The 27,452-nt window shown below is 38.0% G+C and overlaps 1 protein-coding gene across 13 annotated transcripts in view; it reads right to left on the reverse strand.

Moving 5' to 3' along the window:
• ERC1 (ELKS/RAB6-interacting/CAST family member 1) overlaps positions 1-27,452 on the reverse strand; it is a 730,429-nt gene that overhangs the window by 134,665 nt on the left and 568,312 nt on the right. For all 13 annotated transcript variants that reach the window (XM_057492538.1, XM_036907416.2, XM_057492541.1 and 10 more), the window contains one exon: positions 22,825-22,969. In XM_057492538.1, the coding sequence (XP_057348521.1) occupies positions 22,825-22,969 (145 nt within the window). The remainder of the gene's footprint in view (positions 1-22,824; positions 22,970-27,452) is intronic.

The raw sequence follows: 27,452 nt of genomic DNA on the forward strand, positions 1-27,452 counted from the left end.
ATTTTTCTATTTTTCTATGCTATTAGTGTCATATGCAAGAAATCATTTCCAAATCATATGTCATGAAGCTTTCATACTTTTTTCTTGTAAGAATTTTGTTTTAGGTGTTACACTTAGGTTCTTGATCCACTATCAGTTAATTTTTGTATATGGTTGTATATAAAATAAGGATACAACTTTATTCTTTTGCATGTAGATATCCAGTTTTCCCAGCACAGTATGTTGGAAAGACTGTCCATCCCCACTGAATGGTCTTGGCACCTTTGTTAAAAATCATTTCACCATATATGTGAGGGTATATTTCTGGGCTCTCTGTTCTACCCCACCGGTCTGTGTGTCTGCTGTCTTTATGCCAACAGCACACTGTTTTGATGACAGTGTAAATTTTAAAATCTGTAAGTGTGAGTCCTCCCGTTTTGTTCTTTTTCAGGATTGTTCTATTTGGAATCTCTTGAGATTTTAATCAATTTACATTTAAAGTAATTACTGATAAGGAGGGACATACTTCTGTCATTGTGGTATGTTTTTTATATGCATTCTAGCTATTTTTGTCTACTTCCTCTACTATCTTCTTTTGTGTTCAGTTGATTTTCTTTAGTGAAATGTTTAAATTCCTTTCTCATTTCCATTTGTATATATTCTATAGCTATTTTCTTTGTGGTTACTATGGGGACTACATTTAACACCCTAAAGTTATAGTAACCTAATTTGAATTTATACCTGCTTAACTTCAATAACATACAAAAATTCTGCACCTTTATAGCTCTGTCCCCACTCTTTTCAATTGTTGTCACAAAATTATATCTTTACACAGTGTGTAACCCAAAACATAAATTAGTAATTCTTTTAAATGGATCAGTCTCCTAAATTATGTAGAAAACAAGATGTGGAGTTACAAACTAAAGTTACAGTAATAAAATATTTTACACTAATAATTGTTTTTTCCCTTACATATATTAGTCTCTCACACCACCTAAAAAACAAAAAAGTTACAAACCATTGTTACAACAATACTAGCTTTTATAATTCCACATTTATTTACCTATACTGAGATCTATATTTCTCCATACAGCTGTGATTTACCATCTTGTGGCCTCTCATTTCACCTTGCAGGCCTCCCTTAAAGCATTTCTTACAGGGCAGGTATAGCAGTAATGAACTCCCACAGCTTTCAACTGGGAATGTCTTAATTTCTCCTTCATTTTTGAAGGACAGTTTTATTGGATATAGGATTCTTTTTTTCCCCTTCGAATTCTTTGAACATATCAGTCCTCTCTCTTCTGGCCTCTAAAGTTTCTGATGAGAAATCTGCCATAAGTCAATTATTGAGGACCCCTGACTCCTTGTATATGATGATTTTCTTTCTTCTTACTGCTTTGTTCAAGATTCTGTCTTTTGATAGTATGATTATAATGTGTCTTGGTATGGATCTTTTTGAATTCACCTTACTTGGAGATTGTCAAGAATCTTACATGTTTACATTAATGTCTTTCATCAAATCTGGGTTTTTAACCATTATTTCTTCAAATACTCTATCTACTCCTCTCTCTTCCTCTTCTATTTTTGGGACTTCCATGTTGTGTATGTTGGTCTGCTTGCTGATACCCCACAGGTCCTTTAGGCTTCCTTCACTTTTCTTCAATCTTTTTCTTTTGTTCCTCAGCCTCAAAAATTTTCATTGTCACATCCTTAAGTGCACTGATTCTTTCTTCTGCCTGATCAAGTCTGCCTTAGACTCTCTAGGGACTTCTTCACTTCAGTTATTGTATAAGTTTTAGCTCTGGAATTTCTTCTTGATTTCTTTTTAGAATTTTAATTTATTGATATTTCCATTTTCTTCACACATTGTTTTGACTTTTTCTACACATTCCTTTGAGCATCTTTGAGATAGTTTTTTAAAAGTCTTTGTCTAGTATATCTGCCATTTGGTTGTTTTCAGCGATAGCTTCTGTTGATTTGACCTTTTTTTCTTTTTGAATGGGACATAGTTTCCTATTTTTCTGTATGCCTTGTGATTTTTTGTTGAATACTGGACATTTGAATCTAATAATGTGGTAACTCTGGAAATCAGATTCCCTTCCTCAGGGTTTGCTGTGTTTGTTGATTTATTTACTGTTTTTGTTTTTGATTGTGTAAGCACTCTCTGTGCTGAGGATCAGACTGAGGTATAAACTTGAGGTTTTCTCAGGTCTTTTGTGAACCTTTCCCTGGACACACATGACCTCACTTTCTAACTTTTCCCCGTATATACAGCATATATATGCAGTTGTTTTTAAATGTCTTAGTCTTTAATGTGTGGCTACAGAAGGGGTAAAATTTGAACAATGAAAGGGTGAAAAAAAAGGATGCTAGCCCCTTAAACCCCCTGGAAGTCATTTCAGGCAGAAGGAGAGGGCTTTGCAACAATGGGGTGGAGGAAGGGAGAGAACAGTGACTGCCCACCTCTATGTATGTACCTCTGTAGTTAGAGGCAGCAATCAGTGATCAGAATACATAGCCCCAATAGTTGGAGGACAGAGTTCTTTTTGCCCATTCTGGCCTGCAAGCTGTGTGTAAGGTGCTCCAGAACACATGAACAGCTGCCTGCTGTGTGGCTGGTGGTGGAGCATGTGTAGCTGTTACTTTGCTAAAATCTGAAATTACCTTAATTTATCATCCAAGTCTTTCCCTGGAAACTGCTAGCCTTCCACAGACTCTAGAATTCTACAATAGTTTTATCAGACAGATTCTTCCAGTGCAATTGTTTTCATTGGTGGGGAGACAGATTCCTGGTGCTTACTACTCTGCCATCTTCCCAGAATCCTCTTGATTCTGCTCTGTCTTCTAGGCCTCATCATTTCATATTTGGATAATTGGAATAGCTTATTAGTCTCCTTGTTTTTAACCTCACATCCTCATCTTAGTCCAGGCACCCTCAACTTTCCTCTATTAACTGCCAGAGTGGTTTACTAAGAGAACACTCTGAATCACTGTAGAACACTACAGAATCATTGACTATAGCATCAATTCCAAATTAACCTCCGCATTGGCAATACAAGGCTCTCCATGATACTGTCCCTTTCTGGATCTAAAGTCTCATCTTATGTTACTCCAAATAAGTAGAATATACTTTGTAATAACTGACCTCTTGTAGTTCTCTGATCTCAGGATGCTTCATGCTTTAGCACCCCTGTTCATGTTGGTCCCTCTGCCTAATAAGCATCCTTTTCTAGTTTTTTTCCATGAGGCTTTCATTGGTTTTTTTAGGATTCTTCTTTCCTGGAAAATATTATTTGACCTCTTCACCCAAAGTTGTCTTAAGAATGTCTGCTGATAGAATACATGCATCTATCAATAAATGGTAATCATTACACAGAAATTACTTATGTTCCTCTTTCAAATAAAGAGCAAACCTAACACACTCAAGGGCAACAAACTTGTCCACAAAATATTTTTTTTGCCCAAAATTGTCCACAAATACTTGCCACAAATTAAAAGGTTAAAGTGAATTCCTACCCCACTTCCAGAGTAAACCAAAAGCAAAATTCAGAATATAGGTGTTAAAAGTTCTACCCAGTTCTAATTATATATTAGAGGACTCTGAAGATGTAGGAGTGAAACTGTTAATATGAAGGACCTGAGAAGCTCTCTCACCAACACCCATTTATTAGTTTCCTGTAGCTGCCATAACAAATTATCACAAACCTGGTAGCTTAGAACAATAGAAATTTATTTCCTCACAGTATTGGAGGACATAAGTCCAACAGTAAGATGTTGGCAGGGCCATGTGCCCTCTGAAAGGTCTAGGAGAGAATCTCTTTCAGCTTCTGGCTGCTGGTGTTCTTTGGCTCATGGCCACATCACTCCAGTCTCTGCCTCTGCCATCACATTGCATTCTCCTCTGTGTCTGCCTTCTCTTTTGGTCTTAAAAGGGCTGGTCATTGGATTTTGGATCTACTCAGATAATCCGGAATGATCGCGTCTTGAGATCTCTAACTAAATTCCACCTACACAGGCCTTTTTCTCAAATAAGGTCATAATTATCGGTTATAGAGATTTAGCTGTGGACACGTCTTTACAGACCACTACTTAACCCACTATTGTTTGCTCTTAAGCCCTCAAAAAGTCATATCCTTCCAATATGCAAAATATGCTTACTCCATTCCAATATCCCCAAAAGTTTTAAACTATTACAGCATCAACTCTAAATCTAAAATGTAATCTAAACATCATTACTCAAAGTCTCAAATCTCATCATAAATCAGATGAAGAAGACTCTGGGTATGATCCATTGTGGGGCAAAATTCCTCTCCACCTGTGGACACGGGAGACTAGAAAACGAGTTATCTGTTACTAAAATACAATGGTGGAAAAAAATTACAGTTTTGGGACAGGACAGACATTACAAATCTCAAAGGGAGAAACTGGAAAGAATAAAAGGTTTATCCATCCCAAGCAAGTTTGAAATCCAGCAGAACAAATTCCATTAGGCTACAAGGCCTGTGAATAATTCTGTGTGGCTCAAGGATGCCCTCTGAGCAGGTGGTGCTCCACTGCTCTCTGCATCTGGGTCCCCATAAGCTCTGCTTACAAAAATCAGTCTTGATTTTAAGGTAAAACTATCTAATACTCTTAGAAGGACTGGGCATGGTAGAAAGCCTGAAAAGGAGCATGAGCCTAGCTTTTGGGGGTACTGGTAATAATCTGCTTCTTGGATATGGATGTTGGTTATGTGAGTGTGAAAATAATTCACTGATATGTACACTTTTGAAATGTGTACTTTTTTACATGTATGTTTCAATAAAAAAGTTTTTTAAAAGTAGTTTTATCACAAGAAGCTCTAAGCAATAGAAAAATGATGTCTGAAGAAAGTAATTTCTTTCAATTATAGCACATGTTTTGTAGCTTTTATAGCTCAACTTTTTCTATAGTTACAATATTATGGTAATGAAAAGATAATGTTATGTCTGCTCTTCCCAGCTGACACAAAACTGGAAAACCCACCTCAGTCTCAGATTATTAAAATATTTAATTCAGCTATTTTTTATTATACAGTAAGAGAAATGGTTATTCAGTGTACAGCTAAATGAATGGCTGCAAGTCAGCAGCTAATAATATCATTACCATTCAAGAGGATAATCCAGGATTAGGGAAATACTGCTATGACCATTTTTGTCAATGTCTAAATACAAATACAGTCAAAGATAACAATCCTCGAATCATCCTTGAAAACTGGTTCCCTGGAGCATACAGTTCTGCTTGGCTATTTTTTCTAAATAATAAAGTAGATAGGGATTTTACTGTGGGAAAACCATTACAAAAGATTAGCTGATTTTAAGAATCTTCCATTTAGCAGAGATTGAAATTGAGAAAAGTGAATATAGACTAGAGGGATATGATACAACTGTGTCCTTTCACGAGATTCAACCCAATGACTGGGAGCCAATGAAGAGCTGACAGGCTTCTTCTAAATGTGTTTAATGTTAAGTCTTAATGTTGGTTTGTATTAGTTTCAGGTCTATAATTTGGGTACACTTATGAAGAACACATATATATTTAAACACAGTAATGTCAATTCAATCTCTTCGTATATTTTTGGTGAATCAGCTAATTAAAAGCTAGGTAGGCCTGGAAGGTGCATGTTCAAAACTTGTTTTAGAGACCCCATAATTTTAGATTAGACCATTAGTAGGCTGCAATTTTATACAATTCCAGGAAAATATCCAATTCAGAATGCTCTATTCAGGAACATGACTGGCAATACCATAAACTTTAAGCATTGTCTGAAAACCAACTATCAGAAATACTGTTTTAGTACTAAAGCTCAATAATTTATTTAATTTAGTTAAATTCTTATATTTTATAAAGCTTTTTAATACAGGGGTAAAAAAGCCCTTGAACCTCAGCTATAACAGATGCTCATTCTTTGACAGTTACTATTTTTTAGGAGCTTTTCAACAACAGTTTTTCAATCTCCCATCTTTATGAACTCTTCTTGAGAATACAAATTTATTGATTCTTAAAATTTAAAAATTTTGGTGTCCAAAAGCTACCTTAATAAATGCTGTGTAATATTTTGGAGCTAGATTTCCACATATCTATTTAAATATATGACAATAACAGCATTTTAACACCAGAATTATTTGTGATGGTAATTTAGGGTTACTAGCATAAAGATTTTCAAACTTGGCTACTTAAAAATCAGCCTATCTAATTTCAGATACTTTCTCAGAAATCAGATAGACTGACTGATTTATTTTTTAGTTTTACTCATGCCTAATGAGATCCTCAGACCAAGGTCCACGAGCATAGGAAACATAGTCATAAATCATGCCATGTGACAGACACAGAAGCAGCAGCAGGAATAGGAGGGGAATGAGCATAGGGACAGGAAACCTAGGTTGATTTATTTGCATTGAGACAATTCAAGAGGGATCAGGAAATTCAGAAGATTTATAAATTCCCTGTGGCATCATAAAAGGCAGAAGTCTGATAAGAGGAACGGCAAGTTAGATTTGATGCTAGAAAAGAAGGGAAAAAAGAGTCCCATCAAATTTTTGTGAAGAATTTTCCTACATCTGGAATTGATGACAAAAAAGACAGAACAGATGGATGAAAGAAGCTTGGGAGGAATCCAGATTTCCCCCCATCTCCCAACCTTTGGACTTCACTTAACTCCAAGAAAGCAGAACTCATCAAAATATGATCTATTTCCTTGTATGATATAAAAATGGTTTTGAGATGTATAGTGAGTAACCAGGAGGTTTTTTCACCCTCAAAACGCAATATTTCTTAAAATAAGCAAATTTCTACAAACAGATTTAAACAACCCTTACATGTTTTCTCATGGTTTATGACTCCTTCATTTTAAGCTATGTAGCAGTTAGCAGACAAACAGCTATTGGTAAATACATTGATTTGTCAAAAGATGGAAAATAAAGAACTTCAGACCTCAAAATTAATTTTATTTACCTATCCAGTATTATAGTGAGGAAGATAAAACCCAGAGAGGGTAACTTAGGCAGCTTGTGGCCTGGTTTATATAAAAAACAAATAAATAAATTAGTTGCCAATGCTTAGATATTGAGAGATTTATAGGTGAAGTACAAAAAAAGCACACACTTCCAGTTATTAGATAAATAAGTCATGGGGCTGTAATGCACAGGATGGTGACCATGATGCTTATTTGAAAGTTGCTGATAAGATCTTAAAAGTTCTCATCACAATACAAAAAATTCTGTAACTGTGTGGTAACAGATGTTGACTAAACTTAGTGTGGTGATCTTTTCATAGCACATCATGTTGTACACCTAAAACTAATGTTATTATTATACGTCAATTATATCTCAATTTTTAAAAAAGAGATTTATATAAAAGTCTGGATTCTCTAAGAAAAAAATGGATGTCTGGATAACTCAGGGCTCACATCTTGCAATGTCACATCACGCTGGAATTAAAAGCAGCTGCCTCTTTAGACAAAGCACGTGGACCCTAGTTAATAACAGTTCTCTCTCTCCTGTTGTCTCATACGCTTCACTTCTTTTATTTATGTATCTGCCTGGCCCACAGAGCCCTAGCATTAGGTGCCCTAAGGTATGTGAATAGTACTTTGTACTGTGAACTAGCTGATGGTGTTATTACTACTCAAGATTATATACTTTGTTATCAACAAAGAGCCCAGTCTCTTGACATTCAGCATAGTGCTATTTCTATTGCACTATACAGTTTTATACAAACAAGAAAACAAGACACCAACAATTATAGAATGGGAATTCCTTTATTTGAAGAAATAGCCACACCAGTGAGAAAAATTTGGTTTAGAATAAAATTAAAACTGTAGTACAATGTGTGAATAGTTTCTATTTTCTTTCCATCTCTCCTCATGTTTCAACTTAACACACAAAGGAGGATGAATGTATGAATGAAAAATCACATAATGGCTTTGCTAGTGATAAGGAAAAAAACGAATTCATGGCTGGATAATTCCAAACTACAAAGATGAGTCTCCAAGTGAAGATTAAAGTAGAGATTAAGGTGGGAAGTAGAAGGCAATTCCAGAGGTGAGGAGAGTGAATGGAAAATGCTTTGCATACAGTTCCTTTCAAATAAATCTGGATAACAGCAGCAGGAAAAATCCAGCTGTTCTTAATGTTTGTGGTGGTTAAGAGGGAGAAGTTTGTATACTGAATACTTAATATATAAAAATCTAGAATTGAGGGGAGCCAAGATGGCGGTATAAGTAGGAAAGTGGAAATCTCCTACTAAAACCATATATATTTTTGAAAATACAACAAATACAACTATTCCTAAAAGAGAGATCAGAAGATACAGTACAACAGACAGGCTACAAATACACCTGTGAGAACCCAGCACCTCACCAAGGGGGTAAGATACAATCCACGGCCCGGCGGGACCTGAGTGCACCTCCCCACTGCAGCTCACTGGCAGGAGGAGAGGAGTCGGAGTGGGGAGGGAGTGAGAGTCCAGGACTGCTAAATACCCAGCCCTAGACATCCACACTGGGAGTGCAGACACACAGTGCATGGTGTGGTGAATACTAGGGAAACGGGACAGTAAGACCTAAGTGGGTCCCCGCAGTCGGCACCCCTGGGACAAAGAAAAGCAAGGGCTTTTTTTTTTTTTTTTTTTTTTATTAATAATTATTTTTTATTGAAGGGTAGTTGACACACAGTATTACATTACATGAGTTTCAAGTGTACAACACAGTGGTAGAACATTTATATACATAATTCTAGGTTCCAGCTATCACCCTACCAGGCTGTTACAATATCTTGACTATATTCCTTAAGGCAAGGGCTTTTTGAAAGACTTAAAGGGACAGGGGCCTCACAGCCAGATGGAAGCATCCCAGCATACTCAGCCCAGCTGCTGGGAATCCCAGGGAACTCTGGGCGCCCTAAAACCCTGAGCAACAGTGCAGCTTGGAGGCCCCTCATGGCATTAAACAGCCTCCTGCCCATTCCAGCTCCAGCGCGGCCATACCATACTGAAGCAGCAACCTGAGACCGGCCATGCACACAGCAGCCCCGCAGAGCATCCTCCACAGCAGCCTGGGCCAGACTCAGAGGCCCCGTTGGTACGCAGCTGCCCAGCGCAAGCCCATAGGGGTCGCCGTTCTCAAAGGAAGGGAAGGTGACAGGCAAGCAGGAAGGGACTTTCTCCTCCCAGCTGACACATGTGCCAACTGCCTATGACTAACTCTATCACCATGAAAAGGCAGAACAATTTGATATAGACAAGAATAACCCAGACATCCCCTAAGAGGGAACCTGGGGAGATAGATTTAACCAATGTTCCTGAAAAAGAATTCAAAATAAAGGTCAAAACCACGCTGATGGAGTTGCAAAGAAAAATGGAAGAGCTAACGGATAAAGTTGGGAGGGAGAATACAGAAATAAAACAATAATCTCCGGAAGGATTTAAAAGCAGAATGGACGAGGTGCAAGAGGCTGTTGATGGAAAATAAATCAGAGAACAGGAACACAGAGAAGCTGACGCAGAGAGAGATAATGGGATCTTCAGGAATGAAAGAATATTAAGAGAACTGTGTGACCAATCCAAATGGAACAATATCCGCATTATAGGAGTACCAGAAGAAGAAGACAGAGAAAAAGGGATAGAAAGTGTCTTTGAAGAAATAATTGCTGAAAACTTCCCCAAACTCGGGAAGGAAATAGCCTTTCAGACCATGGAAGCACACAGAACTCCCAAAAGAAGGGACTCAAGGAGGACAACACCAAGACACATAATAATTAAAATGGCAAATATTAAGGAAAATGACATTCGAGTATTAAAGGCAGCCAGAGAGAGGAAAAAGGTCACCTACAAAGGAAAACCCATCAGGCTATCATCAGACTTCTCAACAGAAACCTTACAGGCCAGAAGAAAATGGCATGATATATTTAATGCAATGAAACAGAAGGGCCTTGAACCAAGAATACTGTATCCAGCATGATTATCATTTACATATGAAGGAGGGATCAAACAATTCCCAGACAAGCAAAAGTGGAGGGAATTTGCCTCCCACAAACCACCTCTACAGGGTGTTTTAGAGGGACTGCTCTACATGGGAGCACTCCAAAGACTAAATAGATGTCACCAGAGAAAAGAAAATCACAGCAAAGAAAGCAGACCAACCAAATACTAACTAAAGACAAAAAACAAAATCAACTACCCACAAAAGCAGTCAAAAGAAACACAAAATAGCACAAATTAAAACACCTAGCATATAAAGAAAGGAGGAGGAGGAATAAGAAGGGAGAGAAATAAAGAATCATTAGACTGTGTTATAATAGCTCAATAAGCGAGTAAAGTTAGAAAGTAAGATAGTAAAGAAGCTACCCTTGAACCTTTGGTAACCACGAATCTAAAGCCTGCAGTGGCAATAAGTACATATCTTTCAATAATCACCCTAAATGTAAATGGACTGAATACACCAATCAAAAGACACAGAGTAATATAATGGATAAAAAAGCAAGACCCATCTATATGCTGCTTACAAGAGACTCACCTCAAACCCAAAGACATGCACAGACTAAAAGTCAAGGGATGGAAAAAAGATATTTCATACAAACAACAGGGAGAAAAAAGCAGGTGTTGCAGTACTAGAATCAGACAAAACAGACTTCAAAACAAAGAAAGTAACAAGAGATAAAGAAGGACATTACATAAGGATAAAGGGGTCAGTCTTACAAGAGGATATAACCAGTATAAATATATATTCACCCAATACAGGAGCACCAACATATGTGAAACAAATACTAACAGAACTAAAGGAGGATATAGAATGCAATGCATTCATTTTAGGAGACTTCAACACACCACTCACTCCAAAGGACAGATCCACTGGACAGAAAATAAGTAAGGACACAGAGGCACTGAACAACACACTAGAACAGATGGACCTAATAGACATCGATAGAAATCTACATCCAAAAGCAATAGGATACACATTCTTCTCAAGTGCACATGGATGGAACATTCTCCAGAATAGACCACATACTAGGCCACAAAAAGAGCCGCAGTAAATTCAAAAAGATAGAAATTCTACCAACCAACTTCTCAGACCACAAAGGCATAAAACTAGAAATAAATTGTACGAAGAAAGCAAAAAGGCTCAAACACATGGAGGCTTAACAAGATGCTCTTAAATAATTAATGGATCAATGACCAAATAAAAACAGAGATCAAGCAATATATGGAAGCAAATGACAACAACAACACAAAGCCCAACTTCTGTGGGATGCATCGAAAAAGTTTAAAGAAGAAAGTATATAGCAATCCAGGCATATTTAAAGAAGGAAGAACAATCCCAAAAGAATAGACTAAAGTCAAAATTATCGAAATTGGGAAGAGAAGAACAAATGAGGCCTAAAGTCATCAGGAGGGACATAATAAAAATCAAAGAAGAAATATACAAAAGTGAGAAGAATGAAACAATAGAAAAAATCAATGAAACCAAGAGCGGGTTCTTTGAGAAAATAAACAAAATACATAAGCCTCTAGCCAGATTTATTGAGAAAAAGAGAATCAACACACATCAACAGATTCAGAAATGAGAAAGGAAAAATCATGATGGACCCCACAGAAATACAAAAAATTATTAGAGAATATTATGAAAACCTATATGCTAAGAAGCTGGAAAACCTAGAAGAAATGGACAACTTCTTAGAAAAATACAACCTTCCAAGACTGACCAAGGAAGAAACACAAAATCTAAACAGACCAATTATCAGCAATGAAATTGAAGTGGTAATCAAAAAACTACCCAAGAACAAAACCCTCAGGTCAAATGGATTTATCTCGGAATTTTATCAGACATATAGAGATGACATAATACCCATTCTCCTTAGGGTTTTCCAAAAAATAGAAGAGGAGGGAATACTTCCAAACTCATTCTATGAAGCCAACAACACCCTAATACCAAAACCAGGCAAAGACTCCACCAAAAGAGAAAATTACAGACCAATATCCTTGATCAACATAGATACAAAAATACTCAACAAAATATTAGCAAGCCAAATTAAAAAATACATCAAGAGGATCATACAGCATGAACAAGTGGGATTCATCTCAGGGATGCAAGGATGGTACAAGATTAGAAAATCCATCAACATCATCCAGCACATAAACAAAAAGAAGGACAAAAATCACACGATCATTTCCATAGATGCTGAAAAAGCATTCAACAAAATTCAACATTCATTCATGATAAAAACTCTCAGTAAAATGGGTATAGAGGGCAAGTACCTCAACATAATAAATGCCATATATGATAAACCCACAGCCAACATCATACTGAACAGCGAGAAGCTGAAAGCTTTTCCTCTAAGATTGGGAACATGACAGGGATGCCCAGTCTCCGCACTGTTATTCATCACAGTACCAGAGATCGTAGCCACAGCAATTAGACAAAACAAAGAAATACAAGGAATCCAGACCGGTAAAGAAGAAGTCAAACTGTCACTATTTGCAGATGACATGATATCGTACATAAAATATCCTTAAGTCTCCAATCCAAAACTACTAGAACCTATATCGGAATTCAGCAAAGTTGCAGGAAACAAAATTAATACACAAAAATCTGTGGCTTTCCTATACACTAACAATGAATTAATAGAAAGAGAAATCAGGAAAACAATTCCACTCACAACTGCATCAAAAAGAATAAAATACCTAGGAATAACCGTAACCAAGGAAGTGAAAAACCTATACCCTGAAAACTATAAGACAGTCTTAAGAGAAATTAAAGAGGACACTAACAAATGGAAACTCATCCCAGTTATACAATGAACTTAAAAAGGAATTCCTGGACACTAATAAATGGAAAGTCATCCCATGCACTTGGCTAGGAAGAATTAATATTGTCAAAATGGCCATCTTGTCCAAAGCAATCTACAGATTCAATGCAATTCCTATCAAATTACCAACAGCATTCTTCAACAAACTGGAACAAATAGTTCAAAAATTCATATGGAACCACCTAAGACCCCGAATAGCCAAAGCAATCCTGAGAAGGAAGAATAAAGTAGAGGGGATCTCGCTCTCCAACTTCTAGCTCTACTACGAAACCACAGTAATCAAGACAATTTGGTACTGGCACAAGAACAGACCCACAGACCAGTGGAACAGAATAGAGACTTCAAACATTAGCCCAAACATATATGGTCAATTAATATATGATAAAAGAGGCATGGACATACAATGGGGAAACGACAGCCTCTTCAACAGTTGGTGTTGGCAAAACTGGAGAGCTACATGTAAGAGAATGAAACTGGATCACTGTCTAAACCCATACACAAAAGTAAATTCAAAATGGATCAATGTCCTGAATGTAAGTCATGAAACCACAAAAGCTCTTTGAGAAAACATAGGCAAAAATCTCTTGGACATAAACATTAGCGACTTCTTCATGAACATATCTCCCTGGGCAAGGGAAACAAAAGCAAAAATGAACAAGTGGGACTATGTCAAGCTGAAAAGCTTCTGTACAGCAAAGGACACCATCAATAGAACAAAAAGGTATCCTACAGTAGTGGAGAATATATTCATAAATGACAGATCCAACAAAGGGTTGACTTCCAAAATATATAAAGAGCTCACGCACCTCAACAAACAAAAAGCAAATAATCCAATTAAAAAATGAGCAGAGGAGCTGAACAGACAGTTCTCCAAAGAAGAAATTTAGATGGTCAACAGACACCTGAAAAGGTGCTCCACATCACTAGTCATCAGAGAAATGCAAATCAAAACCACAATGAGATATCACCTCACACCAGTAAGGATTGCCACCATCCAAAAGACAAACAACAACAAATGTTGGCAAGGTTGTGGAGAAAGGGGAACCCTCCTATACTGCTGGTGGGAATGTAAATTAATTCAACCACTGTGGAAAGCAATATGGAGATTCCTCAAAAGCTCAAAATAGAAATACCATTTGACCCAGGAATTCCACTTCTAGGAATTTACCCTAAGAATACAGCAGCCCAGTTTGAAAAAGACAGATGCACCCTTATGCTTATTGCAGCACTATTTACAATAGCCAAGAAATGGAAGCAATCTAAGTGTCCATCAGTAGATGAATGGATAAAGAAGATGTGGTACATATACACAATGGAATATTATTCAGCCATAAGAAGAAAACAAATCCTACCATTTGCAACAACATGGATGGAGCTAGAGGATAAGTCAGGCACAGAAAGACAAGTACCAAATGATTTCACTCATATGTGGAGTATAAGAACAACGAAAAATTGAAGGAACAAAACAGCAGCACAATCACAGAATCCAAGAATGGACTAACAGTTACCAAAGGGAAAGGGTCTGGGGAGGATGGGTGGGAAGGGAGGGATAAGGTGGGGAAAAGAAAGGGGGCACTACAATTAGCATGTACAATGTGGGTGGTGGCATGGGAAGGGCTGTGCAACACAGAAGACAAGTAGTGATTCTACAGCATCTTACTATGCTGATGGGGTTTTTGGGGCGGACTTGGTGAAGAGGGGAGCCTAGTAAACATACTGGTCCTCATGTAATTTTAGATTAATGATACCAAAATTTTAAAAAAATGAAAAAAAATCTAGAATTGAGGGTGGATAGGATGATTAAAAAGATTAGCATTTTTATGACTAAGTCAATAAGGGCTGTTGAATTATTAAAGACTGATTGAACCTTCTATTCTGGTAACTTCTGCATGTTGTGTATTTTAACTAGATTGGTTTTCACTTTCTATGATCATAAAATATGTCACTATCAGGAGATAATGTACAGCACAGCTAAGAGGTTGACATGTGCATGCAGCAATCAGAGGAAAGGTTAAGGAAGCCTGGCATCACAGAAGGGCATCAGTGCTGAAGAGAAACGTGTTCTGCCAGGAGTGTTTGGTCAGTCAGGGAAAGCGCTGGGCATCACAAACGTGCACTAAACCAAAGGATACTTGGATGCTCTCAGCAGCTGGTCTCGTTATCAAGAATTTTAACTGTGTGGTGAGATAGACAGATGCCTACTGCATTTTACTTTCCACAAAGGGCTTCTGCAGCACTGGGTTACTTAACCCTTGCTATTTATTCTTCCCTTTGTTCAATAACAGCACAAGAACTCTAGAGCTTTACTCTATTACTGTTCTCTTTATAGACTGTAAAATAGTTTTATTGTTCTCTCCCATTTTAGATGTCATGTTTAAGCTAGTTCTAATACTATCATGTGTGGATTCTTCCAGTTTCAGAACTGGAGACCAGGGTCCAAAGCTGGAAACAAAGAAGAGCTAAGCAAGCCACATGGTAAAGAGAGCTTACTAAAAGGTGGAAGAAACCCCTCAGCACATGTCTCCTTTGCTTTGAGACGGGCAAGACGGCGATGCTAAGGGTGGTAGAAGGAATCCTGATGTCATGGGGAGTATGTATTCATGTACATGCCTCAGCCAAGTGAGAGGAGCTCTAAGAGAATGCAATCCCAAATCCTAGAGTATTCAATTTCAAGGCATGGATGTGAGTAAAAGAAAAGGAGACTATCATCTTACTCCTTTGTTTGACGGAATCAGACTCGTGGATTTGCCTTGTGCTATTGATGAGAGAGATGGCAGGATGGAGAGAAAAGCACTGAGGCAGCCCATACCTGCTCACTATTTGGCATGGCAAGGATGCATATCTCCTGTGGGTCAATTGACATAACAGAAAGCAGCCACGGGTATGTCTTCTGCTTACTGCTCCACCCCAAGGGGGTCAGGGATGGCCAGAGAAACTGTACCAGAGGACTGCAGTGGCAGCATAGGAAAAGGAAGAAGAAAAAAGAGGAATGACAGAGAAGAGAATTTGTCCCTTTCCTGCTGCAGGCACCTCACGTGTGCTGAGGAAGGGATGAGGAGACAAAGCAGGTTCTGCTTTGTTGTCTGGTCTGCTTTCTGAGATCACAGATTAAAACAGTCTTTCCTAGAGTTTAATATAAGTGTGGAATCATATAGTATATATTCTTGTATGTCTGAACTCTTTTGTTTGGAGTATTTGTAGGTCATCCCTGTTTATTGCTGAGCACCATTTCATTGCATAAATTATACCACAGTTTGCTTATTCATTCACTTGTTGAGGTAGGCAACCTTCAAGACTGACTGCAGTGAACTTCCATCTCTAGTTATTCACACCATTGTGTTGTTCCCTCCAACACTTAGAGAACTGGTCTAAGAGATTAATAGGATCAGGCAGAAGTGATGTTAGGTCACTTCTGAGACTAGATTGCAACGTCACTGAGGCTTGGTTAGTCTCTTCTCCACTCTTGGATCATTTGCTCAGGGGAAGCCAGCTGCTCTGTCCTAAGTAACACTACAGAGAAGCCTCACTGCTATAGAGCCAAGAGCCGCATGACTGAATTTGGAAGGGAATCCTGCAGCCCCCGCCAAGTGTTCTGATAACTGTAGACCTGGCCAATAGCCTGACTGCAAACTCACAAGAAACTCTGAGTCAGAACCAGCTACGCTGCTTCCAGATTCCTGACTCTCAGAAACTGGGAGATCATAAATGTTTGTTGTTTTGAGACACTACATTTAAGGTAATTTGTATGCAGTAACAGATAATGATAGACTTTGGTAACCGGGAATGGGGTATTACACTAACAAAACCTGAAGTGTGTGAGTGGCTTTGGAACTGGGTGGTGGGCTGAAGCTGGGGGAGCTATGAAGAGTCTGAGGAATGTTACTGAAAATCAAATGTACCTTGAACAGACTATTAGAGACATGGGCTTTGGGGAGGCTACCAAAGGGGTCTTAAAAGAAAGTAAGGACATGTCACTGGGATCCTTGTTATTTAGCACCAGGAAGTTCAGCAAGAGTGTCATCCGCTGTTACATGGAAAGGAAAAAATGGACCTAATGAACTGAATGATCTAGTCAAGGTGACTTCCAGTCAGAGGCCTGAAGGTGTGCCCTGGTTCCTTCTTGCTTTTTATGACTAATGAGGCTGCCCCAAAGACAGCTTAGCTTGGTCCTTTCATGTGTTTATGAGAATTTACAAACAAACTTACTGGCAACAAACTTCCAGGAAGGATTTCACTCAACAGGAGAAGGGTTTACATGTGGAAGCAGCCTATTGAAATATCCATTTTCTTGGCTAACTAAAAAGATTTTTTCACACACTTTTCTCTTTTAGGAAAAGAGAATGATAAATCCAATATGGTGACTTTCATAAACTGGGTTCATATTAGCAAATTATTAGTATGTTCTCACACTATTTCAGTTTTGTTCAGTAACCACCTCCATATACTGCAGAGAGCCAATGGTTTGACAGGTAAGAATCCAATTACTTACTGGGTTCCAACTTGATAGTCCTAAATGTTATTTCAAAAGATGGGTCCAGTAAGAATTTGAAAACCAAATCTGAGTTTCTTTTTTAATGTATCTGATTCATACTTTTGTTCTTAAGAACAAAAATTGAGCCAGTTCTAGCCAAAACTTAGTAAATAAAAAATATTTTTATATTCAAAATAACAGATTTACATTCTTTACTCAGAACTATGAAATAGGTAGAAGATACATTTCAAACAAAATGATTTCATCTTGGCTTACTTAGAATCAGTATTAAAACAGCGTTTTCTTTCATAGAAAGTGATAAAAAAGACATGTGCACCAAAATTGGAGTTGGAACAAATGTTAAGATTTTGTTGTCACAACCTGCAATTTCAAACAAAAGGAATTTACTTAACTTTCATAAATCCATTATCCTTTGGGCCATGAATAAGCATGAGAAGTTTAAGAACAAAGGATGACTTAAATGGAAAGTTCCAAGCGCCTACAGTGGTTATGATAAAAGTGCCTTTTCAACCATCACTTCACTGCATGTCATGCACAAAAATGTCAGTAGTAGTCAGTAGTAGCCTTCAATGCCAGGAGGAGGAGGAGACATGATATATTTTTGTTTAAAGGGAGCCAATGCTCAGCCCCATAACATGAGAAAGAAGGTCTAAAGTCAAAAAAAGAAAGGCATTAACCTATACATACTTTCCATTCGCTAATAACAAGGGAGTAAAATAACCCAAAATAAAGGAAGCAAAAGACAACAAGTTCATACCACAGGATAAACTGTTTCTGAGTAGATGGGTGGACAGAACATTGAACACTGTCATTCTAATGATAGTCTGAAAGAACATACAGGCGTGGGTTTATGGAGGAAGGAGTGTGTCTGAGTGAGAATGCACTGTCATAGAAAACCCAGGCCAGGTTCCTGGGCCTCACAGCAGTTGTCAGAGTCCTTGGCTCTACCTGATGAATAATAAGTAAGAGTAAAACATCACAATATCCTATGTGTCATATGCAGCTCCTTGCAAGGGACTACAAAATTGTTAGAGAGTGTGTAGAACTTCATAAAAGAAAAAGTATTACTCACTTAATTCAGGTATTTTTTCACACTCATACCTGTTGCAAATACTGGGGGAACAATTAAGTACCCCCTTTCCACCAAGAACCTAGAGTTTAGGGAGATAAAGTGGTCTTGTGAGGGTTAAACAAATAAAATCCACACAAGTCAACAGAAAATGCTTGGCTAGAAGAGCACAGGATGCCCCTACTCCCATGCCAACCAGGCCACGTGGGTGTAACTGCAAGGAAGTAGACCTGGGACAAGCAGAAGAGTGTGAACAGATGGGTGATGTTCAGCTCGGAACAGGGAAACCAGGAATGGCAAGCAAGGCTGTGCAGATGACTCTGGCATCAGTGTCTCCACCAAGTGACAGACGCCTTTCCACAGAACGGGCGCCAGGATGTCTTACCATTACACACGGCTCTGCACTTACACACTACTCTTCTCAAGGAGATCTGCTTGTCTTTGAAGGTACTGACGGACTGATCTTCAGACTTCCCTACTAGGAACAGGAGAGTGATAATCCTCATTTTATAGTTGGAGGAAATGAAGCATGAACACATAGCACCTCATCCAAGATTTTTCCATATCCATGAAACAAGTACATATGCATTATTTATGATTCTCAGCCCTACGTAGTTAACTTAGCTATCCTCTTTATGCATATCTTCTTTATGCATATGGGAAACCGACAATTTGTTCAGAAAATATGAAATAAAGATAAATTAAAATTAGTTTAGAGCTTGTAAAAGGAGACAGATTGAGAAACTGGAGATTGTGTGACAAATTACTGATAAAATGTTTTGCTTAGTTTTCTTGAATAATATGAAAGAAATACAACTTCTTTGCCACATGAGGTGACCTGAAAATACTTCTGTGACAAAATATCTAGAAAAGCTGGACCAAGTAGTTGAAATTGCCATAAAGGGAAATCCAAGTGAGTCATGTTTGTCTGCTCACCCTTCTACCACCAGCACCCAGGAGAGAGCCTAGAAACAGTGTGCACTAAGGAATGACTGGGGAATACTGCTGGAGAGTCAGAAAGGATCTGTGAACTAAAGGGTCAGGGAAGAAGAGGTTCCTGGACAGCGGGGGGCTAAGGCTTGCTGAGTGTTACATCAACAAGCCCAGAGTTCCAGTTATGAACCATATGGCAGTGTAGGCTAAAATCTATGCTAAAGTTGAGATCTATTCCTCTTATAAACCTTTGACACGGGTAACTGATTTGTGTGGTTAGCTGACTAGCAGCTTGATTTTACTTTCTGTGAAATGCAAGTACACTATTAATATAACCTGTTTTCCTTACAGGAGATCTTGTTAGAAAATGACGACTAAAGGAGAAAATGAATGCTCAACATTATAGATAACTGAATAGCATAGGTAAGTGTGAATATGTAAATGTCAGGCTGTGTGACTTTATGAAAACTCAACTGAATCTCTGATGTCAGCATCACTACAGAGTAGATTTCCTGATCATTGTCAAAACCTTTCAATTGAGAATAGTTCAGGTTATGGAGGATGGGAAAGCAGAAGGTATAAAGAAACACAGGTTTAATGCTGACAATGATTTTCATAGTAAGCTATGAATATGAGAAATATTTGAGTAAAAAGGTTAAAGCCTAAACTATTGTATGTGATATAACTCAGAAGTTACTGATTAAAAAAAAGAAGCAACCAATCAAAATTTTGGTCTTCTCATAATGAGTGAATTGATTTATCTACTTATCCACTTAGACTGAATTTAGCATTATCTTTTTACAGAAAGTAGAGCATATAGTTGAAAAGCATATAGTGAGTAGCATTATCAAGTGTGATTTTCCAGGGTAATTTTTGACTGTGAAAATTAGTATTTTAGAAGCTACTATTTCAAATTATTCTTAAAAGGCATAATGATTTTTTATTTTTGTTTTCTCCAAAAAGCAACTAATTCTGAAAAGCAACTAAATTAATGCAGTCTAAATCTCAAGTCAGTAGTCAGCTAAATATTTCTTAAGAACAATAGTTTTGAACCCAGAGGACCGTGAAATGACTATGTTGACTGGCTGCTCTCTGAAGAGCATTTAAATGATGCTCTTCAATGATGAAAATGTAAGACTTAAGAAAGGCGTATTACAATTATTGCTGAAAAATGCTCTGTTATAGTTGTATTATTAAAGAAACAGGTAGAAAAAAAGGAGGATAAAAAGTACCACTCTCATTCTCCTAACTGCTCTGAGAAATCCATTCTTCCTCAGTGGAGGACAGCTCAGTGTGCTAGTTGTATAATTCTGAAAATCAAATAGTCATTAGAGAAATGAGAGCATTCATCCCTGACAGCCCCTGGGCCCCAGTAACACACCCCACCCGGCACAGTGCACACCAAGGAACCGGGATTTTGAAGGCAGGTCATGGTGGGGACAGAAGTGGTTTAGGTTTGCCCTATTACTTAATTTCACACCAACCCTGTAAAGTAGGTAATGTTATCTAAATTTTATAGATGAGGAATATGAATTTCAGAGAAGTAATCTGTCCAAAACCTATACCTGATTATCTCTCTGTCAGGCTGTTACTAGGAAGAAAAGGCACTTGTGTTCTATTAATACAGTATCTGACCCACACTACACATTCAATGAATCTGAAATGAACTGGCAAACACCTCACTGCAGGGCTGATTTGCTGAGGCTTTCAGCAGGAAAAGATGGTAAGGCCAGGTACTACCTTCTACAGAATGGTTTTGTCAACCATTTAGAACAACTAGTATTTTAGGCACTAGACTGCGAGCTTCTTTAAGGCAGTATTGTGTCTTTATTTCCCTCAAACTTAGAAAAAAGTTGGAATTGAAGAATGTATTATCTGACATTTAATCCCAATGCTGATGATTACAAAAAAGATAGTTTTAAGTAAGACTGTTGTCTAACTTAAGTTTGTAGACTTTACTCTTATAATGTTATACTGATTTTTAAAAACAGAAAAACCCACAAAGCGTGTGCTGAAAAGCACAACCTGCCCGTCATGCCTCTGTAAGAGCACACTGGGGCAAGGCCGGGGTGCCCGCTAACAGCCAATGCAACATGGAGGCTGTAAAATGCTTGAGGTGAAGAGAAGAGAATAATGCTGAAAGGCCATCTCATGACAGCTGCTGTGGCCAAAGAGACTGTATTAATGCTTCCCAGGGTCCCATCGGAGTTTACACTGAATCCAGTGTGGGTGCTTGACAATCACAGCAGGGGCCTCCTCATGACTTATAATCTGGACACACTGCCTGGCCTCACCACAGCACATCTGGAGTTTGTTAGACAACTCTAGCTTTAATTTTTTTCACTGGCCCTGGCTCCTTCTAATGCAGCCTCTCCAAGTACTGCTTTGCCATGAATGAATAGAGAAGACAAGTTACCCTGGGGCAGGGTAAGTAAATTGGGACCAGCTTAGAGGGTGACCCCAAAGTCTGAAATCCCTTGTTGCTTCACAACTTTCTGACAACAGGAATCACACATGAATGCCAAGAACCCATCAGGCAGTGGCAGCTCCACTTGCTGGAAAGCCTAGTCAATGCCGAGGGCTTCCTTGTTAGGAAATGGCCTTTGGATTGAAGCACATTCTAGCAATTCAAGGACTAGAAGCTTTAAATTAAAACAACATTGATGCCATATCCTCTTTCCAAAAGGCCTTAAGCTTATCCAAAAGTTAGTATACACACTTAGAGAAATTAAAGAATCAAATATCTTTGGCAAGTCCCTATTCCTTCTTGCTCTCAGCATCCCAGACACATTTTGAGAGGGCAAGAATGTGAAACTTTACATGGAGGGAGACAGAAAAACTATACGGAAGAACTCCCAAGAACTATACTGTCTTTCTCCTTATACAGTCTCATCTGCACAGAGTATTCAGGGCACAGTTAGGTGTAAAGATAGTGGGATTCTTTAGCCACTCCTTTCTAAGGCTTAAGTTCATGGATTAATTAATTTCCTGACTTTCACCTAATAAAAGTTCTGTCCATTAAGGACACTTACATTGTTGTGCAACCACCATCAAAGAGGAAGTTTTTAGCTTGTATGTTCATAAATGAAAGACCTAACATAAATATTAAGCATTAAATTTGGGAAGAGTTTAAGTTCAGAAAGAAAACCCTTAACCAGCCCTGAATAACGGGAAGTTATTAAAGTAAAGATACACTTAGTGTCTTCTGCAGCAAGAATCTGGTTGGATGTAAAAAATAAGGCTTTTTCATTTCAAATGGGTCGAATTTCACTGATTTCATCCAGCAACTGCGTAAAGTGAGAAAATGTTCTCATAGAAGGCCTAACCCAATCCTCTCACCAAGAACACTCTACATCTCCTACACATAGCCAGAGACAGGTGAAGGAGATGAACGCTCTGCTTACAAAAGGTAACTGGATAGAAAGAATGGATGTCTAATAGGATGGGAGAACTAACAATTCAAGCTGGCAAAGGTGGTTGAGAAGGGTGAAGGTGGGCCCCACTGGCCCTCCCCACAGACCGTGTTTTACCTGCTGCTTGAGCTGCTGCACCAGGCGATCCTTCTCCCGCTTAAGTGCGGCCACTTCCTCTTGGGTCTTTTTCTTAGAGGATGAAAGCTCCAAAAGAGCTATATTGGCATCTTTTTCACTAATGGCAGCCAGTAGAGCTTCTTGCCTGCAAAGGAAAGAAAATTGCAAGCCTTTCACTGAATCCTCACAACAGTCCTTTAAGTCGCTGTTGTTTGTTACCCGATCTTGTGGGTGACAAAACTCAAGCGTAGAGAGTTCAGATAGCCTGCCCAAGTTCACACTTGAATGAATGGTGCAGCAAAGAATCCCATTTGTTTTACTGACATCTTAATAAAGAGCTCCTAGATATAGTTAGAAAAGTGAACTAAGTCAATGACTTTTTAAAGAATGCTCCCATCACCTACATGCTTTACCTATTTCACTCATTCTTTTGATAGCATTCTGCAGCTTCCAGGCAAATTGAGGCATTATTTGCACAGAAAACATTTTTTTGTACAGTATGTATAAGAAATTGTAAATGTTGGTAAACAGGGTTTAGGAAACCAGCCGTATGTTCCTCGGGCATTCTGAAGAACTGTAATTCTCTTTCTCTCATCAGTGCACGTAGGTTCCCTGTCATGATTTTGACATGATCCGCACAGTTTAAACAACAACTTAAACCTTTACAGATTCCTTGTGGTTTAACTACTCTTTGGTTCATCTCCAGAAAGAAAAGAAGGTAGGATTTAGGAGGGGGTGAACATAAGAAATTTACAAATAATCAGAATGAAGTTGGTGAACAATTAATCTCTAGTCCAAAACTCATTCCTTAATAGCTCATCATTTACGTAAGTCATCTGTAAGAAGACAGATTTGATTTATAGGAACTTTGTAAGCGGCCTGAGCTTTTGACCTGAGGAAATGCTGAATCTGAGAATGCACTGCCCAAGTTTAACCTTGCTTCTGTCTTTTGTTAAGATAATTATGCTTCAAGAGTATTCATATGGAAGAGTTTTAGTTTAGCCACTAGCTGAAAGACCATTGTTTGAATATTCTGAAAGATATTTTCTGTATCCTGGGTGAGTAGATCTGAACATGCAGCCCTAACATGCAGCCCTAACAGATGGAGGGTACAGATCAGTTTACATCACGGAAATGAAGATTTGTTTATGCAGTGTGGCTGCTGGAAGGGAAGAAGATTCTCAATGACCCCAGTAAAACTTCCCACTGTCCCTGCACTCTATGTAATTCTAAGAAAGGGCAGATGGTTTAGCCTATGAAGCTCCAGTCAACACCAAAGGGATAAAGATAGTCTAAATATAACCACTGACCACTTAAAAAAAAATGTTAAGTGGTGAAATGAGCTTAAAGGTGAAGGAGTTCAAGAAGGTCTCACTATGCAGTTTCCTGCTGATTGCTGTCATCTGTTCCCTTTTGGGAAGCTCAAAGACTGACAAAGCTGGAATGAGAAAAGTGCTTTCTCAATAAGGGTGCAGCATTTCTGTGCACGAGTAGTCAGAATTACACATTTAGCAGCAGGCAAATAAAAGATGACAGATAAGTTACTCTACCCAGTTAGACCCAGTAATGAGCACCTTTGCTGAATGCAAGATACAAAAGTGGTAAGATCTGAGTTCCATTCTATGTTTTAGGAAAGATCATAATATGAAATAGTAAAAATTGCTCTATATTGAAGCACCCTCCCTGAATTCCAAATTCTTTTATAAATGATATGCTTGGCCAGCTAGTGAGGTAGTTAATCTCTAGGGTAAAATGTCACATTCTGAAACTGCAATATAACAGGTGACAAGTCAGATTCTAAATTTTAAAATAAAGGACGTGGCACTAGAGTCTGAGCCACTGATTCATATATATACATGACATACAATTTGAAGTTTTTTTTACTTTATACAATTCAAAATGTTATGTCATTGATGCTACATTTTTTAATTGAGCATTGATAATATACTATGAAGTGCACAGAATCAAACTTTCTCTCCCAAGTCCAGGGCTCTTGCTCTCTAAAAACCCACTCACACATTAGCATGGCATTATCCTTTCTGCTTTAAAAGTATACTCTTGATACTTACTTCTACATATGTATGTGCTTAAAAAGGGCAATTTGTAGTCAAGAGAATAAAATGTTTTGATTATGTATTGCTCATACAATCATATAAACACTGGGTAACTTCAGTATCTCTTCTGGGTATATTAGTTTTTAGGTTTTTCTTTGTTTTTACAAAGGGACAGAGATAGTATTGTTCTCTTATTCACAATTTTGGTAAATTGAAATGGATACTAAAGGGGGGAACAAACTCTTGGAAAAAAACTTGGAGGATAGGCAAGAATATTAAAGCTAATAAGCAGTAACAGCCATCTGACTTTCTGGGAATAAAAAAATTGTCATTCCTTTAATACATCTGATAGAAAAGACCACACGGTAGAGTTGAACTTATGTGGTTAAGTTTACAGCGAACACTCAAGAGTATCTAAACCAAAAAATTCTGTTAAGAAGACCCTGCTTTTCAGAGGGAATAGAGTTCAGTGAAAAAAAAAAAACTGTAAAAAGAATCTTATTTTAGTAGCTACCAATATAACTGCTTCTTTAAAATAATTTTTTTCTGATAAAAGTAAAATATATTCATTGAAAAGAACTGAAAGATACAGAAACTATTAGAAGAAAGTAAAAATACTAGAAATTGTTTCTTTTTAATCAGAGTCAATTGCTTGAGATCTGGAAGTTACCTATTCTAATTCTATTATGGCTTTCTTAAAGAAAATGAACCTTGATGGGGATTAACACTTGACTTCAAGAGTTTTACTAACTAAAGGCTATCCACAAAAAAAGGAAGACTTATTAGGGGAGCACATTCTGACTTCTATTCCCATGGGCCTCTAGGGAGTAATCCAAGCACATAAAATATGAAAGGTAATATACATATGCCACAAGCCCAGAGCAAAATGAGTACCACAATGCTTATCCTGCCAAATTACTCTCTTTGTTCTGTCTCTTCCTCAGTTAAAAAAAAATTGAAAATGTGGACACAGAACCTTTCAAAGTGATAAATTAGTTACCCACCTACTGCATGACTAACATGCCATATTACTGCATAATGAGTACGCAGTAGCAGAAATCCAACTATAAGTCATTAAAGTAGTCTATTCGTCCACTCTCTGGTGCTTTAAACTGCCAGAGCAGTTGAACCTGCCCTTTGGCCTGAAAATTCTAATAGAATCAAGATGTCTCTACAAGTATTCTGCTATGGCATTTGAGCTTCAAGAAACAGACCACCTCCTCTGTTCCTTTCCCTTCTGAGCAAATTCGAGCAACAGGAGGCAAATATCCAAGGCAAATAGAGCTCAAAATCCTTCTGGTAATTCTTGAATCCTTGAGAACAGCACATATTAATTAGCCTTCCATCATGAATAAATGAGATATAATCAGTGTTGGAATGACGGTGGGTTACAATTTAAAAATGAGTGCTAAGTATGTGTGTGTGTTTAAGAGAAATATGACAGAGAAGGAGTATCAAGGAAGGATGTTGCCAAGGTTTATTCTTTCTTCTTCCTCCAATTGGGCATTTCAAATTGAATGATTACATAATTGTGTTTCATAAATTCCATGGTCCTAAAAACATCAGGGGAGATCAGATGAAAGCAAGAATGAGATCAGTAGCTTTGGACGTATTACTGTCCTGGACATGTAGGCATAGTTTAATCTACTTCAATTTTAAGATAAATCCGAAATCTGGATCCTCTTATCAGTGTGTCCTTGATTCTGATGCCTCCTTTACTTGTTGCTTAACGAATCACCTATCCCAAGGGAGTGTGGACTACCAGGATATCTCTTCCACATTTTCATCTCATTTCCTGAAGAAAACCTTTTGGTTACTACTTACCCCAACTCCTCTTACAGAGGTCTCAGAGAGCAAGGCAGACACACTACTTGACTGAGCTCAGTGGAAACGAGTCCACAGGTGAGCCTATGTGGGTAGCTTGACTGCAATGCCTGACCTTTCAAACTCTGGTCACTGAACATCTCATTATCCATTCTCTGGATCACCTTTATTTACTCAGAAATAATGTGTTACTCAGAAATAATGTAAAATATCAACACTAAATATTCTATCCACCCTAACAAATTTCCCTTTCAGTGTTAACTGAATCACCATATTCCTAGGTCCATAGGCTGATGACATTTAAGTAACTTGATTTCTTCTTTGCTCCCCATAACCAATATTTAAGTTTTGTTGGTTCTTACCTTCTAAGTTTTTAATGAACCCATGGCTTTGTATCTGCATGTTCACTACTAACCTTTTACCATGGGCCAAATGATTTTTAAAACACCTGCTCTGATTTCCCCATCATTCTATACTGTCCTCCTCTTCCAATGTCATTGTCATCAAGCTTCTTACCACATCAAATGCTCTGGCCCAACAGTTGACCAGCTACAATTTTCTGCCTATTTCTTCCTCACTGTCTTTCAAGGACCCTGTGTCACTGAGTTACTACTTCTCACTTGCATCAAAGTGTAAAGTTCACTAGTGTTAATTACATTCATGCTGTTGTGCAACCAGTCTCCAAACTCCTCTCATCTTGCAAAACTCAATGGTACCAATTACACAACTCCCATCCTCACTTCCCCCTGG

Source organism: Manis pentadactyla, chromosome 14 (assembly GCF_030020395.1).
Source record: "Manis pentadactyla isolate mManPen7 chromosome 14, mManPen7.hap1, whole genome shotgun sequence".
Classification (NCBI taxonomy): domain Eukaryota; kingdom Metazoa; phylum Chordata; class Mammalia; order Pholidota; family Manidae; genus Manis; species Manis pentadactyla.